This window comes from Magallana gigas, chromosome 3 (genome assembly GCF_963853765.1).
Source record: "Magallana gigas chromosome 3, xbMagGiga1.1, whole genome shotgun sequence".
NCBI lineage: Eukaryota > Metazoa > Mollusca > Bivalvia > Ostreida > Ostreidae > Magallana > Magallana gigas.
In genome coordinates, this window is record NC_088855.1 from 21,689,958 (window position 1) to 21,706,524 (window position 16,567).

The 16,567-nt window shown below is 33.9% G+C and overlaps 1 protein-coding gene across 1 annotated transcript; it reads left to right on the plus strand.

Annotated features, from left to right (window-relative positions):
- Positions 1 to 873: 873 nt before the first annotated feature.
- LOC105332660 (zinc transporter ZIP12) lies at positions 874 to 16,125 on the plus strand. Its single transcript, XM_011435331.4, has 10 exons — positions 874 to 1,043; positions 6,855 to 6,925; positions 7,605 to 7,780; positions 10,494 to 10,746; positions 12,476 to 12,525; positions 13,761 to 13,841; positions 13,928 to 13,961; positions 14,365 to 14,517; positions 14,854 to 15,041; positions 15,502 to 16,125. The coding sequence occupies exons 2-10, from the start codon at positions 6,907 to 6,909 to the stop codon at positions 15,631 to 15,633; spliced, it is 1,086 nt and encodes a 361-aa protein (XP_011433633.2). The 5' UTR covers positions 874 to 1,043; positions 6,855 to 6,906; the 3' UTR covers positions 15,634 to 16,125.
- The last annotated feature ends 442 nt before the right edge of the window (positions 16,126 to 16,567 follow it).

The window sequence follows — 16,567 nt, forward strand, 5'->3', positions numbered from 1 at the left end:
GAAGGTAAAAAGAAAAAAGTAAGAAAGAAGTATATATACATATAGACCCCAAATGGCATAAAGGCCAGCACTGTCCTTGAAATTCGAGGACCTTATTTTTTGCAAGATAAAATATTTGTCAAATGACAAGCAATATTGAGAAGCTCCTTCATTGGCCATCTTTGCTAATTAAATGTCCAATAAATTATTCTCATCTTTCAGTAGGATTTTTTAAATCGAACAAATTTGTGATGATGCAATTTACATCGCCATTTGGATATTCAGGGTTTTCCCCCTTTTTAAAGAAGCCGTTTTTCTTTTCTTTTTTTTTTTCTTTCTTTTTTTTTTTTTTTTTTTTTTTTTGGTCAGGCCATCAGCCAAGGCAAAAAATCGGTCATTCAACGCTTCACTCGGCAAGTGGATGCTCAATTATTTTGGCGCCACATCGTTCATGTAAAAAAAAAATCATGATATAAAGTCAGGCTCCTGTGGAAGTTGGGGAGTCTATTGGTTAAATGCGATCTCTCAATGTGTTCCATTGATAGATTTATTGAGGAAAAAGTCACAAATAATCAGTATGTCTTGACAGAGAGCATAATGAACTTCAGAATTTATAATTAAGACGCCGAAGAATTTATTCTGCCCAGGTGAGAAATTCAATATATTTTTGCAAAACCACAAATCAAAATAAAAAATCAAAGCGCATAAAGAAAAGAACTTTCTTCGTATACGACATATCTGTTGATCGCCGTGTTTCCACAATGATAATGATTAATTAATTTATTTATTAATTACATCGACAGTCTTCATTGGCACAAACAGCACGCGTGCATTTCGTCGCTTTTGTTTATGGACAGTCTCGAGACTTACCTTGGGGCTATACACGATGCGCGTTCGTGTCTGAGAGAGCGAGAGAGAGAGAGAGAAAGAGAGGGAGAGTCCAGTCGATCCTTGTATACAATATCACGTACATTCGGGCGTGAAACTCATAATTGAATCCGACTCCGTCTGCAGTGCAAGTGACTGTTATTACTTTTCGGGAACTTTAACACGACTCAACAAAAGTAAGTTTCTTTATAATGATACGCAATCTTAATTTCAATTTTTTTTTTCTATTTTACACACGTTTTGTGTTACATGTCACAAAGCACGTGTGGAACTTTTGTAGGATATAGAATATTCTTACCGAGACTGTCATTAATACAGAAGATTTGATATGTTTTGTTTTAATTCAAATATTTAGTTTGAATCAATTTTTTACTTGAAAAATGTTGAATTGTTCATGTGACATGGATAACACTTTGCGCTGTCATATTTCATCGAGAGAAATGACTTGTCGCACCTGCTCAAAATGACCACAATGGTCGACGGTGTATCGTGGATAAGGCCGGGGTCAAGAGAACCCAATACTCTCCCAGTCTGCGTATAGTGGGATAGGACGGGACTGATTAATGCTATATTATTATATGTATTAATTAATTGATTTGATACTCGCACCAATTGTTGGTAAGTAAGGAATTCCATAACAAATTTCATACTTTACATTCTATATAAATATATCATGATTCAAACGCGTCTTGAAGCCTATATCCCTGTGCTATGACATTATTTTCGAAGTTTTAAAGATTGATGAAGAGATGATCTTTATTCTATAAATGCCCCTCCCCAATAGCAATTATAATTGCATGTTAAATTCTTCATCTTGTGCCCAGCGTTTTCAGCGACGCATCTTTGGCTCGAGCTCTTCTTTGAAATCAAAATGAATATCAAACAAATGCATAATCCTTACTTTATTAAATGAAACATATATATTTTAACACCCTTTTCTCCATCGTTAATAAATAAAGTCTTTTTAGCATTTTTGCTCGTATAAATCAAGAAGAACGCGTTTTATAAATGTGCACTATCTTTACATATGTAAGAATTTCATATTTATGATATTTGCCCAAAATCATTTTGTAGCCAGGACCTTTTAAACGTACTAACGTCGCTCGATCATATAATTTCATGTTTTTCGTTTTACTTGAGAGAGAGAGAGAGAGAGAGAGAGAGAGAGAGAGAGAGAGAGAGAGAGAGAGAGACTTTTATTGTATTTATCGTCATTTTTCAACATGTCAGTGACTTTAATTGTTATAGTGTCGTTGTCTTTTTTTTATGTCGGATTTCAACCCCCACAAAAACTGTGTACATCGTAAGAGAAAACACGAAGTCTAAAGAAGTCCATTAAGTAGACAAGAACAATAAAGTTCTGAACAAATTACAACCATCTATCAAGGCGTAAAATCCCCAAATATGTTGTCGATTTACGAGTGTCGAATAGACTTGTGTTTTTTTACGTAAACGTACAAATTACAACACAACGATGCATCAAACCTATATAGATAGACTACCTCGGTCTTCAATAATAGAGAATGAAGACTTTTACTCTAGGGGAAAAAATGGACCTGATTTTTTTCCACGCAAATCTTTGACATCATTTCATGCCATCGCTAACAAAATGCTGACACTTCTCCTTTTTCTGAAGTATTTCCCAGCTGTCGGCGGGTAACCCGTCCATCGTCTGCTTGACTTGCGTGACCTTAAGTGACATTCAGAACGACTCGGACTCGAGAATAGCCCAGTACCTCATCAACTTCACACCAGTCCTTAGATAAATTAACACGCACGTGTCCACTCCATGCACGTGTGCACAGGTCGTAAAACTAACAACCGCTATACACCACCACCCACCCCTCTCGCCTTCGTCCGCAACAGAAAGAAATGCAACTTGTTCTCACTCTTCCGGAAAGTACGTTTCTTTCTTATGGAAAATCTAACTATCGTTTTATCTTATCTTTTCTTTTAAAACGGTCCTTTGTAGTGCTTCTGTTATATTTTCATCCCAATCATTATCCATCCTTGACTAACGAATGTACCCCAAATCTTGGCTGAGATTCGGCTCGGCTTTGATTAGTTAAATACACATGAATCAGTAAATATCAACACAACAAAAAAGTCAAATTAAAACCGAGCCGAATCAATATTCTTGAAAAGGGAAAGTCTTAGACTGTTACCAACCCAAACTGCGCTACTGTAAGCAAAACTTTTGATGCTAATGTAATTTTTGTCATAAATTGAGTTGATGATTCAGACTTTTAATAATAAGTTTTAGAAAAAAAAAACAACAAGCCATATGTGAATACACCTACTAGTTGTACTAAGTATCTCGTATATAAACACAATGCAGTGACGATTAATACTCGTATAAACTGGCTCTAAAATTATATACGTGTTATTTCTATGTCAATTAAAAATGTACCGTATTAGCATTCTCAACATAAACAATATATTTATCTTCTTTTGAGAGTAAAGTGCATTTGACAGTTAATCATGGGACCGGGGCTGACAGGTGTCCGCAGACGTGACAGGCATTACCAAGTCTCTTAACTTTCATGTGGAATCAACATTAAGCAAGGACTTAGCTTATAATAGAGACCTACTGAGAGAGAGAGAGAGAGAGAGAGAGAGAGAGAGAGAGAGAGAGAGAGAGAGAGAGAGAGAGAGAGAGAGAGAGAGAGAGAGAGAGAGAGAGAGAGAGAGAGAGAGAGTTATATGATACATGCAATTATCGATGGGAGAGATTGTATAAGATTTTTACATGTAGGTGAATTAATCACTGAGTTATTACATTTTTTTAATACATGAATTAATCGCTGAGTTTTTTTTCATTTATTATACATATATATTCTCTCCGGCTTCGTTTTGCAAATACTGAGCAACAGAGTCACCGGAATTGCTGTTCAGCGTTGAAGTTTACAACAGAGTATAAAACTAACAGAATTATTGTATTATGGACTACACTTCATCGCAGAACAACAAGTGACTGTGAATAGAATACATAGAATACGGAAAGGAATAGTTACAATAATAGCCACTCCAAGACGTTCCTTGTTCAGATGGGACGCTTCAAAATCGAGATATAAAACCCAAAACCTGTCAAAAATCTGTCAGAAAGATTCGGACCGTGACATCATCAGAAGTCAGACCCCCTTAATTCATACTGTGCGACCTTTGATGTTTGCCTGTTGTCAAAGCCGTTCAAGGTCGATTCACGGACGTTTGTGTGAAACTATGCCGTAAAATGTGTAATACACGATTATGACAAAGGCTGTACGTTAGGTAAGAAACATGACGGACGCAGATTGCTATTGGAGAACACAGTTGTTTGAGTATGACATTGTTAATACAATGTCATAAAAATGTAAACAAAGCCGCGTTTGATGTGTACAGGAGTTAATGTTTCCTCGTTCACCACAGCTAATTCATTTGGTTAATGCAACATTCTGATTTGACGAATCTTACACAAAGTAACATTCAAATAAAACGACCAAAGTTTTTTTTTCAAAATTGGGAAATAAAGTAATTCAAAAACGTCACAATTTTTAAAACAACATATCACATTCAAAGATAAAGGCCAACTGTTTGTGGAAATGTCGCAAGCAGCTGTCCAGAATCTATCTCTAAGAGACTGTTTCCTGTTGTAGCTTCTTTTTATATTCTAATAATAGAACCATTATAACAAGGCCTTGGCCTTTCGGTTGGACGTAGCTATCTATTTCTTGCGTCAAAACAAGTTAAAAATGACGCGGTTTCAAGCGAAATATGCACCGATTGCGAAGTCTTGGCTCAAACGCCATCCAAATCTTGTTGATTTCAAAGAGCAATGGCTGAGTGACCAGCAATGAAATAGACATGCCTACGTCACAATGCTGTTTGACACCAACTACCCAAAGTCCAAGCTCTTGTTAAAATGGTTCTAAATGTTTTCTCATGTTGTAATAATTGATGTTGTTTGTTTACTTGTTGTTGTAATAAATGTAGTTGTTTGTTACTGTAATAATTGTTGTTTGTTGTTGAAATAATTGTTGTTTATGTTGTTGTATTGTCAACGTTTCCGTATACAACGCCTTTTATTGTTTACTCGTTAGAACAAATGTTTGTTAAAACCAATGGACATAAAAAAAGAAATTACTATAAGCACAAACATTTTTCCTATGCAGATTATCATATCCATTATGATAGATTCAAAAATTAACGATGATTTGCTTTCTTTTTTAGAACGTAGTGTTGTTTTAGTTTTGTTTCGTTTTAACTAAAAATGTTGTTGTTCAAGGGTAGTATATAATAGTTCATAAATATATCCAGAACTACATGGAACTAAAATTAAAGTTCAAACTCTACACGTTACTAATCCTCAGGGATGTTTAATCATGTACTCAACTCGAAAATAGATATACATGTAAATACAAACAATTTTTAAAAATCAATAAATCAAATTGATGCTCTCTTTCAGGAGTGTCTTATTTCGTTTATGTTTTTTTCTTTATATCTTCTCGGAAACGAGAAAGATTTTGGAAAATTACCATATCGTGATTTGTTTTAATGAAAAAAAAAATAATTCAAGTGAAATTCATGATATTGTTTGTTTCTAAATGAAGTTCTTCTATTCATGGAGCGATAAGACATGTTCATTCCAGTGTCATTTCTAAAATCCCCTTTTTTACAATTAGCGAATGTGATGATTCACGCACTATATAGAGAAGTATTGCATGTTTAAAAAAATAGTATTTTAACCAAAACCATGATATGCGGTCACATTCTTTAAAGTCATCTAAATGCGATCGCACAGAGTCTAATTACGTTGCATATTAAATTCCTAGTATTAATGAGCCTGGGTGGACAACAAAGTATCTACCTTAAATTGTTCCGATATGATTTTAACAAGACCTTGGACTTTCAGTAGGATGTAACGATCTATTTATTGCGACAAAACAAGTTAAAATGACGCTTGTTTCAAGCGAAATAAACACCGATTGCGTAGTCTTCGCTCAAAAGCCAGACAAATCGTGTTGATTTCAAAGAGCCATGACAAAGTGGCTAGCAATGAAATAGGCAGGCCTACGTCAACAACAACCCAAAGTCCAAGCTCTTGTTAAAATGGTTCTAAGTTATTAACTATTATTCAGTGTAGAAAAATTCTATTAATATTAGCTTTCAAGTTTTATTAATTTTCCTTTATGTTAATATACAGAGCTCTTCTTATAAAGGAGGTCAGTGCCATCTAAAAATGGCCGCGACCATCCATCCAGCCCTCCTAGGTGTACATCCAAGAAATAAGGGTAATGTACACAGGTGCTGGGGGACAGGACCCAGCCCCACCCCCCCCCCTCACCCCCACTCCAATTCAAACCCCTGGGTAGTTGACTTATTTGATAGAAATCTCTTTAAAGCCATGTACACAACATCAACATGTTCCATTTTAAATATCTAAAAATCAACGGAAAATAAACGATCGTTTATTTCAAATAATTTTCAGATATTTGATATGAAACACGTTGTGTACATGACTTAAAAAAGAATTTATATCAGAAAAGCGTCAACTACCCTGGATGTTTAATTCGGGGGGGGGGGGGGGGGTCCTGTCCTCAAGCACCTGTGGTAATGTATACTTAATGAGAGACAGAGAAAGATTATTCGTTTTCCATGCTTATTGCTTATATTGCATTGATGATATTGGAAGTTTTAATTCTAAATAAATGGTGTTTGCATAAAATAGAAACTAAATTCTGTGTTTTCTAGAGAGACCATTAAGAAAACATATCTGTTGCGAACATAAAACAATGATTTAAAAAAAAGGACTGAGGTTTCTAATGACCCTCATCTAAACTGTCACGCCATGTTAAGCCCTTCAACTACACCTGTTTTCGTCTTTTGCATAATTTCAAACCAAGGGGAATTATCTACATGATCATGTGCGGTTTTGCGTCCAAGCCATTTGTAACGTCTAATTTCAACAAATTTAGCCTTCATTTTAATTTTTTTTTTTTTGTTTACAGATGCGAAATAGCAGACGACAATTGGTATAACGGTTTCCAGATATTATAGAAAATGGTGACCCAGGCGCAAAGTGAGTAACTCATTAAATCACGATTTATTTTACTTTTTAATTCGCGAGGGAAAAAAAATTAAAATATTCGTAAAAAGAATGCTTCAAAAGCATACATGTATGCATCATAGGTTCAAGAAAAAAAAATATTTGCATATTACATCACGTTTTCTCGAACAACGAATAGTTAATCTTTTTGTTGATTTATTACTTCAAATGACTTAAAACTTTTTAGCAGTTACAATTTATGAATCTACGGGGGCGTTATATTAATAATATTAAAATGCAGCTGTGTTTTTCATCTGCATGAAATCATTTTGTTTGCGTCCTCAAGCCCAAGCTTAGGTAAAAAGTATCTGCATCTTGGTCGATGGAATAATTGTTCTTTTATACAAAAGATCGTGATGTCAAAAGACGTCTGTCTAAGCTATCGACACATTTCTTTTATGATCATTCTTCTTTTGATTGGATAAAAATACTTACATATTAATGATATGTCTAATTTAATATGGTCTGGCGTGTACATGTATGTACAATTAAAATTTTCAAATGAACTAGGATTTTGATTGGGAAAAAAATCTCATATATCTTTTACCAAATCTAATTTCTCTGTATGTACAGTAAATGTACTATTGAATTTTCAAATGCTTTAGAATTAAAATCATTAATCGAAGACCTTTTTTTCTGTTTCCCCTTTCAGCGTACGGTTATGGTACCCTCGCCAATTTGTTATGTTGTCTCTGCTCCTTGGCGGGAGCTTTTATAATTCCTTTTGCCAAAAGACATAAAACTGCCTACAATGTCGTCCTGTCCGTCTTCATGGGGCTAGCTGTTGGCGCCCTGGCCAGCGACGCCATACTTCATCTAGTTCCCGAGGTGAGTAGTGGGCCACCATCATTTGTCTTGTTGTCCTTTCAGGTGAACCAATGTCATTTGTCTTAAATATTGTCCTTTACTAAAATTTAGATCATTGAGAAACAACATTAATTTTGTTTGATACAAAATTTTTGATTCTCAACAATCTAAACTTTTGTAAAGAACACTAGGTTTCTTTGTGCTTTTGAATGACTTTTCACGGACATATTTCTGTGTACCGTATATACTCGCCTATAAGTCGGATTTTTTGGGAGTAGAAAATTGAGTGAAAAGTGGGGGTCCGACTTATAGGTGAGACATAGTAAACACATTTTTACAAGAGAGAAGTAAGTTATATTTCTTTTTAAATAATAAACAGATAAATGCAGTGAACTTAAAAAGAAAATTCAAGCAGTCTGTTTTTCACACCTAAGGTGATAATAGATATAGGGGTCATGTCATCTAAAACAACACAAGCCAACACCCCAGTTTAAGGGGCTAATTACCAACCTAATCAGTCAGTAAGGAAATAAATCACTATCATCAAATTTTCAATCTATTTAAATACCTTTTGAAGCTATTACCAACTTGTAATTAGTGTTATAAAAAATAATGGTATTTAAATCAAAAGTTATTAACATCAAAGACCCATGATAGAAATAGTCAAGAAGCAATTATGGGGTGAAAAAAGGACAATTTTTTTTAGAACTCAAAACATGTATGATAAAATGTGGTATTTTATTGAGAGTATTTGTACATCAATTGTCCTGAAAAAGTAACCCGACTTATAAGGGAGTCAACAGCAAAATCTTCAAATTAAAGCTGGAAAAAGGCAACCGACTTATATGCGAACCATACTTATAGGCGAGTATATACGGTATATAGTAAAATAATTTCCAGAAATTTAATAAATATAATAAAGGAACTTATTCCACTCCCAACATTTTAAGGTAAGGTGTCTGTGATTGCATTGATCTTCATACAGGATAATTTCTAGAAATTCAACTTTTTTGGTAAATTATGCCTATTTATAATGTTAACACGAGTTTGCTGCCAATTTTGATATTTCTATTAACTCGACATGAAACTAAAAGTTGATCGTAGAATAGCTAGTTTTAATTAATTTTTTTTAACAATGAACTTAAATGACACATGAAGCTGAGTATTTAGCTTACACACAACATATTAATTTTTGAGAAGAGTAAACCAGTTAATATGATAAATTATGAAAGAGAAACAACGTAAAAAGAATATGCAAATCAAGACACTGTGTCAATGTCTCGGTCCTGAAGACATCGGTTTTGCTTTTATATGTTTGTACAGTTTGCAGTATACTTACATGTAGGTTACGTGCTCTGTCTTAACCCTGAACTGGTATAATAATTGCTACTTTGTTATTAAATTATCGGTACTAGAAGAGGGACTCGATTATAAAGGGGTTTCCGTAAAGTGTGTTTTGAGTACACGACATCCTTAATTTACTATTTTATTAAGAGTTACCCAGCAACTGAATAGAAGACTATATTCCCTTGGGTTATCGTCAAACTTACTCTGTTTATCTCGATAGTGGGCTCGGTAGTTTTGTACTTTCTTCAGAGGGGTCTGACACCCCACCACACCCACAACTCTTGATCTGCACATAAGGATAGAAACGGGAACAAAGCGTACGCAAGAGTGGGTTTTGAACAACGCCCTTGCGCTCTCGGAAACCTGCCTTTTGTGGTAGAATGATTCTTTTTGTACAGTTTCCTAGCTAATATCATTTTTTAAAATAGAGTTATTCCGTTTTTTATCCGTGACTAGACGTATTTATTGGCGTCATGTACATGCAATCGATAATGCAAGTTTATGAAAGACGGATTTTTGAAAAATTTGAATAGGTACCTTTGTTGTAACAGCATCTCGATCATTTAGCTATGAGAATATCATTTGGTATATTATATGTAAAATCTCTTATTTTTCTTTAGAAATGTGAATGACGTTTTTTAATGGTGCAAATAATTAATTCACGGTACGTAGATAAAGCGATGAAATAAGCTATGGATTCAAGCCAGTAACATTTATGAACCAATGCCATAAATAGATGTTTAGAAAATAAACTTGCTATATCCGTCTTCATAAAATGCATACCGTCCGCATTATCTGCATTTCAAAACCTTGTTTCATAATGATACGACTAAAACTTAATTTCATTCATTAATGTTGTTACCTTTTACATACTAGATTTGTTTGAACTCGAAAAAGGTACTGACTTCGTATTAAATTACCAATTTAACCTATCAACCAATCTGCACGATTCTTCTTTATGCACATTCAATCAGTTTGAACGACAGATTTATTTTCATCCATCAAACTTGTTTACCGTTTCTTGATCACATAGAGATCTGTGAGAGTTGCACACAAAAACAAGAACATGACAAATATATATGCATACCAGCATAAAATTCTTCGCTTTTTATACTAAAACGCCTTGCATATAGTATGTCTAATAAGAGAGAGAGAGAGAGAGAGAGAGAGAGAGAGAGAGAGAGAGAGAGAGAGAGAGAGAGAGAGAGAGAGCACGGTATTTTTAGTCATTGTATAATTACATAGTTACAAATTAAAAGAGACATCGGCAAGGGCGCCTATTTTTATGGTTTGAAATACGTGTATAAAAGTGATTTTAAAGACGATATTATCAAAAATGAAAAAGAAAATCTCATCCGGGTTTTTATTTATTATTCAATAATAATAGGCTCTGGGTCTCCATCACCATGGTCCCTCTCCCACCTCCAAAACTAACGACACCCATACCAAGTCACATGACTTCCATCATCACCGGAAACGAGACACGCATGCGGGTGACAGCCATCACCATGGTAACAATGTCGACCATGACCACCATCACCAAGCAGACGCACATCTAGACCGTGACCATAATGCTGTCCACATAGAAGAGGAGCACCACGTGGAACCGTACCAGTGGTACTGCATGGTTCTACTTCTGGGTAAGGTCGTTTTCCTTCTGGGTAAGACCCTTTACCCCCTCTCTCTATCTCTCACTTTCTCCGACTCTTTCTTACTGTACCAGAGGAGTGCATGTTTGTACTTCTATGGTTGTACATGTACTACTGGTTAACTCCATACCCTTGGCACTTACATTTTACTCTGGGGATAGCTCACTCAGTATTCATTTGATGAAAATGAATACATGTACCTTTTTTCCAATTGTTCAAGGTTCAGCCATATTTGATTGAACTTGTAATGGTACCGGTATTTGTTATGTTCAAGTTATACATACAAATTATCTTAAAATATTAATTCCAGCTCTTATTTTTTCTCTTTCCCCAAAAAGATTTTTAAAGAATTAATGCATTTTCACTATATATAATCATTAGAGCCCCACCCTAGCGCCAGAACGGTGAGAACCCCCGACCCTGGGGTCACGAATTTCACAATTTTGGTAGAGAGCTCAATGCTTATCATGCCAGCAGTTTGACTGCTTGATGTCCAGGAGTGACTCAGGTGACCTAAAATGTATACGACTCATCTAATTAAGTCGCATTTAATTTTTTTTCCTATTTACAAATTTTGTAACAGAACATGTTTGGTTCGGTTGTTCTTAAAATGCACGTGCGATACAGGGGCTTTTTTGTTTCGCATATTTTGCATATTTTCTGTTAGATATGCTAATGTAAAAGTACATTAGACTTTAAGGACAGCTGTAAATCGTTCGTCTTGTCTCGAATCGCTGACTAGGGAAAATTATTAGAGAGTATACTTGTGTCTCATATTAATGATTTATACTTATTGTGTGCACTGCAACGAGCCGAACAAAGTAACATCTCATTAATATAACGTGTTGCAGTCAATGACATCGGAGTACTATAGCTACGATTAATGTTAAGTGACAAAGATAATGCAAACACCTAAGAGTAAATAATATTTACACTGTTAAATCTTATTTCATATTTTTTAAGTTGCAAAATACTTTTTTTTTCTGTCGTATTTGCTGCCACAAAAAGCTGTTTAAATGAAAACTATGCTTTGAATCCAAAGACATCTCAGTTTTATCACTGAACAAACGATAGTAGTGTCTAGGGAAAACTGACAAATTGTCGAGACGGAACGGTTATTTTTCAATACAATTCAAGAAACTTGTCTTTGGTTACTTATTATTCAAATTTCAAAATGTATGACTTAATTGCTGTTTGAACATAACATGCGCGTAATTTTGATATACATTAAAGCGTCATTGTACATACGTAGTGTACAACGTGATATTGCATATACTTAGCCTATAAGGCTATATTTTAACATACTTTTGCAAAAATTACAAAACAAAACAATACTAAGAACAAACAAACAAGGACATTTATACTTTCATCCAATCTTCAATGAAAGGTGACTATATTCCAACATTTTTAAGGTAGTTGCTCAGCGTTCTATCATACCCGGGGTCTTTTCCTTCACAAATTTAGATTTTTTTATTATTCAAAGTATACTGTAGATTGAGTACAAATACCGATTTTCATGAGTCTCATAGTACAGGACTGTAGGAACAGTATTTATTTTCCAATCGCATCATCTTGACCAGCTTTTCCGACCAGCAGAAAAACAACCGAGGAGTTTTTCCGAGCTCTGTCGGAAAGTTCCGAAGTTGTCATTGTTTATTTTCAAATTTCATGTACATGTACCTTGTACTTTTGTGTGTAAATCAATACATTTTTATTTCAGGGGTGTACATATTTTACCTTGTGGAGATGGCAATGGTCCTTGTTCAAAGGGTGAGCAATACATAAATAAATTTTAAACACTAATTTATGATCCTGTATTGCATAATATATATGATTAAATACTCGACAATGATAGAACGATGGATTCTGTTCTTGTGTTTTTGAAAAAGGTTGATAAAGTCAACAAAACCTGCATGCTAATTTTAATAGTTTTTTCAAAAGACAATACCGTAATGTTCTCACGCATATGAGTACGTATATGAAAAAGAGAGAAAATATTGCAATTGAAAATACTGTTAAGATCATTTTGGTTAAAATGTAAAAGCGTTAAGAAACGACAAAAGTTATTTGTTTGCATTGAAACCCATTGTGACAGCATTCAAAAAGTCCCAAATCGTGTCAGAATGCTAGTAAACGAGGTACAGGTACAAACAGCAAAGAGACCTTCAAGAAAAAAAGGCAAAATTGATAAAATACATTATATACATATATATATGTCTATTGTCATGAATCCACTCCAGTATAGCTTGCGTTTGCCGTGGGTTTCCGACGATGGTACATGTATCAAACCAGAAAAAAATGTTAAGAATAATGGATTGAAGCCCCTATTTACATATCCTCAAACCATTCGAAAACTGCCTGTATAAATCTTGATAGATTAAAGAAAACCATCACTCACCATTAAAAGAAATCTTCTCTGTATATCCCCAAGATGAACATTCATCAAGGTGGGAATGTTGCTGAATGGTAAATTTCATTGGGCCTTTTTTTTATAATCTGTCTTTTACTTTTCGTACATCTTACTTATTTTTTTTTTTTTTTTTTGGCTTATTTTGTTGCAGTGAAATAGATATACATAAATAGATATAAAAATAACGATAAATGCTAAATAAAATGTAATGTATCCGTTTTCATGCAAATCAATATTTTTCATTGGTTTAGTTGTGGTTAATTTTATCTTAACAAAACAAGCATAAAGACCAGAATACTAGTATAATAATGTCAAAATATTGATTTGATACACCTTTTGAAATACTTACAGAAACTGTTTCAACCTACCGCAGTTGGTTCAGACAAAGTGGTAATCCTTTTAGATTTATCACTTGTAAATCAAAGAGATACTAGTAAATCAAAAAGATATTTCGACCATTACATATACCATTCCTACTTTTTGGTCTTTGGGCTGATTCGTTATTCAATACACAAAGTCAAATCAAAAACATTTACAGATGCCCTTATATAACATACAATTTTAATTCATTTTAATGCTTTATTTTATATTTCAGAAAGTAGAAGGAGAAATGTCCCCTGTTATTTTGACCGCCTTCAATAACCAACCAGTGGATGCAATTCTCAAAGAAAAAGAGGTATGGAAAAGACAAGTATATCTTTGTAGGGATTGCTACAAAACCTTTTTTCTTGGCGATAATGTTTTTTCTATTGCTAACTTTAGAGTGAAGAGCAAAGAAACGCCAGAGGCAGGAAAAGTAAGTTCAGTTTTCGTATTTTCCGATACTGTACAACTCAGCAACCGTATGCTAGTTGATGACGTCAAATGCTAACGTTATATATGTAGACATAATTAAAATATATTCATTTGCAATTCTTTTTATTCAATATGGTACCATAAATACATTATTATTGTTATTTATTAAGTGTTTATCAAGCCAATTTGTCTTATTTTTTACCTGGCTCATATCTATCTTGACGTCATTTCCGGCAGAGTCCATATTCGTTATCATAAAGGTGTGAATTGGTCAAATTTTGATATTTTATGCAATAACTCGCTTATAAAATAATTACAGCGGTCAGGATTGATCTTTTACGTTTCTTATCATGTACCTTACGTTATAAACGACACTTTACAAATGATTTCATGGACTCTTTAAGAAATCTCGCCACTGGCTGTTATGATTGTTGTTGGAGATGCCTTACACAACTTCACAGATGGACTGGCCATCGCAGCCTCGTTCTCTACAAGTCTCCTGGAGGGAATCGCCATAACTATAGCGATATTTTGCCACGAACTTCCTCAGGAGTTAGGTAAGGACATCAATGTACTAGACATACAATGTAGCTACAATGCTATATAGCACAGTAAAAATGTTTCTATAGAAGTGCCAATGACCAACAGTTATGACATTCGTTTTAAGCGTAATACGCTATATCCGGTCTATAAAATAATTTCGTTACAAATTCATTAATAAGGGCGTTTGATGAAACTTTGGTTTCCTGGTGGGAATTTATATGATGGGAAGTGTCAGATATACATGTTAAACCCTATTTTTCGTAAATTATGGCGTAGATTTTTTCCAACTCCATATTTAATATACGTAATATCCAAATTTTAGTTGTAAACTCTCTCCAATTTACCAATAGGCGACTTTGCAATTTTGATCAACGAAGGACTGTCCTTCAAGAAAGCACTTATTGCCAATCTCTTCTCTTCTCTCACTGCTTTCGTGGGGTTTTTCATCGGAGTTCCAATTTCATCGGACATAGCGGCTAGACCCTGGATATTTTCCATCACCGCTGGAATGTTTCTGTATATTTCATTAGTAGATATGGTAAGTGATTTGCAAGCTAGCGACAGATAATTCTGTAGCTCTATACGGGGAAAATTCGTAACTCAGTAAAGCTACAGACTTGCAGCTTCTTGCAGGCAACCTTTTGAAATGGTTTTTTGATAGGTAAAATTTAGAATTTGTTGTGAAAACCAAAATGACTAAAAAATCTACTTGTGGAAATGAATGATATGATTTCAAAATTGATCGATTTCGTATTTAAATGCTCATTTCCTCTGCATTTTTTTCAAATAACATAATTTTTGCAAACACTTATGTCTTAATTATGCATTTTCTTAATTAAAATTTATGATTATTAAAAAAAAAAGCTTACATATATTTAAATTGATATGTTTTATTTGATGGAAAAGTCTACTTTTAAAAAATATGATTTCACATTTGTGGGGTTTCTTTTTTTATTTTTAAGTCTGTTTTTCTATCGTTTCTCTTCCCTACACTACAGCTTCCTTCGTTGATTAAGAATGGGTCCACCAATACCAGAACCTTTATTTACCACAACATCGGCATCCTGTTTGGCGCCCTTGTGATCATACTGCTGTCGATATTCGAAAGCAGGATTGAAATTCTTCACTGAAAAGGCTGAACACACGTTTTCTATGACTGTATTTTTCTTCTTATTTGATATTCTAAATATATTTTTTGAATATTTTTCATGTGGAAAAAAAGATACGTCGAAGGATATACAACTTATGTACAGCGAGAATTTTGGTTATTGTACTTTTTTTTTCTTTTTTTTTTTCTTTTTTTTTTTTTTCTTTTTTTTTTTTACATTTTTTGCTTGTTTGATAGCTGTTTTCATATTTTGCTTGACATCATTTCTCTCACATGCAGTTTTTTAAGGATTTGTATATTTATTTGTAACTTGAAAGATTGATGCAACAACATGTACTAGATATGCTTTATGAAAAGCTCTAGTTCTGTTGAAAATCAAAGCATAATTATATTATGATTATGATTAAGTATAACGCTTTGTTATATATTGATTTAGAATACGAGTTGCTGTTCACTGCATTTTTTGTGTAAACAATTATTTTTTTTCGTACAAACATTACAAATGAAATATGTTATATTGTTTTCAACAAATTGTTATTGAAATAATGCATATAAAATTCTGAAAACAACAAACTAAGACAATGCTTACTTTTTTTAAAGTAACTCAAGTTACTAGAAAGAGAGGTATTACACTGCTTTGGTTGGTTATCAGCTATAATATTGAAGTATGGACCGCAAAACAAGAAGAGTCGTAAAATATGAGTTGAGTTTCGACGACTGATGTGAGAGTCCTAGAAATATCCAAAATGGTTGCGATTGCGTATTTTCTGCAAAAATGTTTTTGAGACTATATGACGCTAAGTGTCTGCAGAAAATAAGTTAATTAATTCAGTATGTTTGAAGAACCGATATTTGGCCGCCCATACTCTTCAATAGAAAAATGTTTTGAGTTTACATACTAAAATGGGTGTCTAACGCTGCGCGGATCCATATTTTTCTTTTCCAAGGGGAGGGGG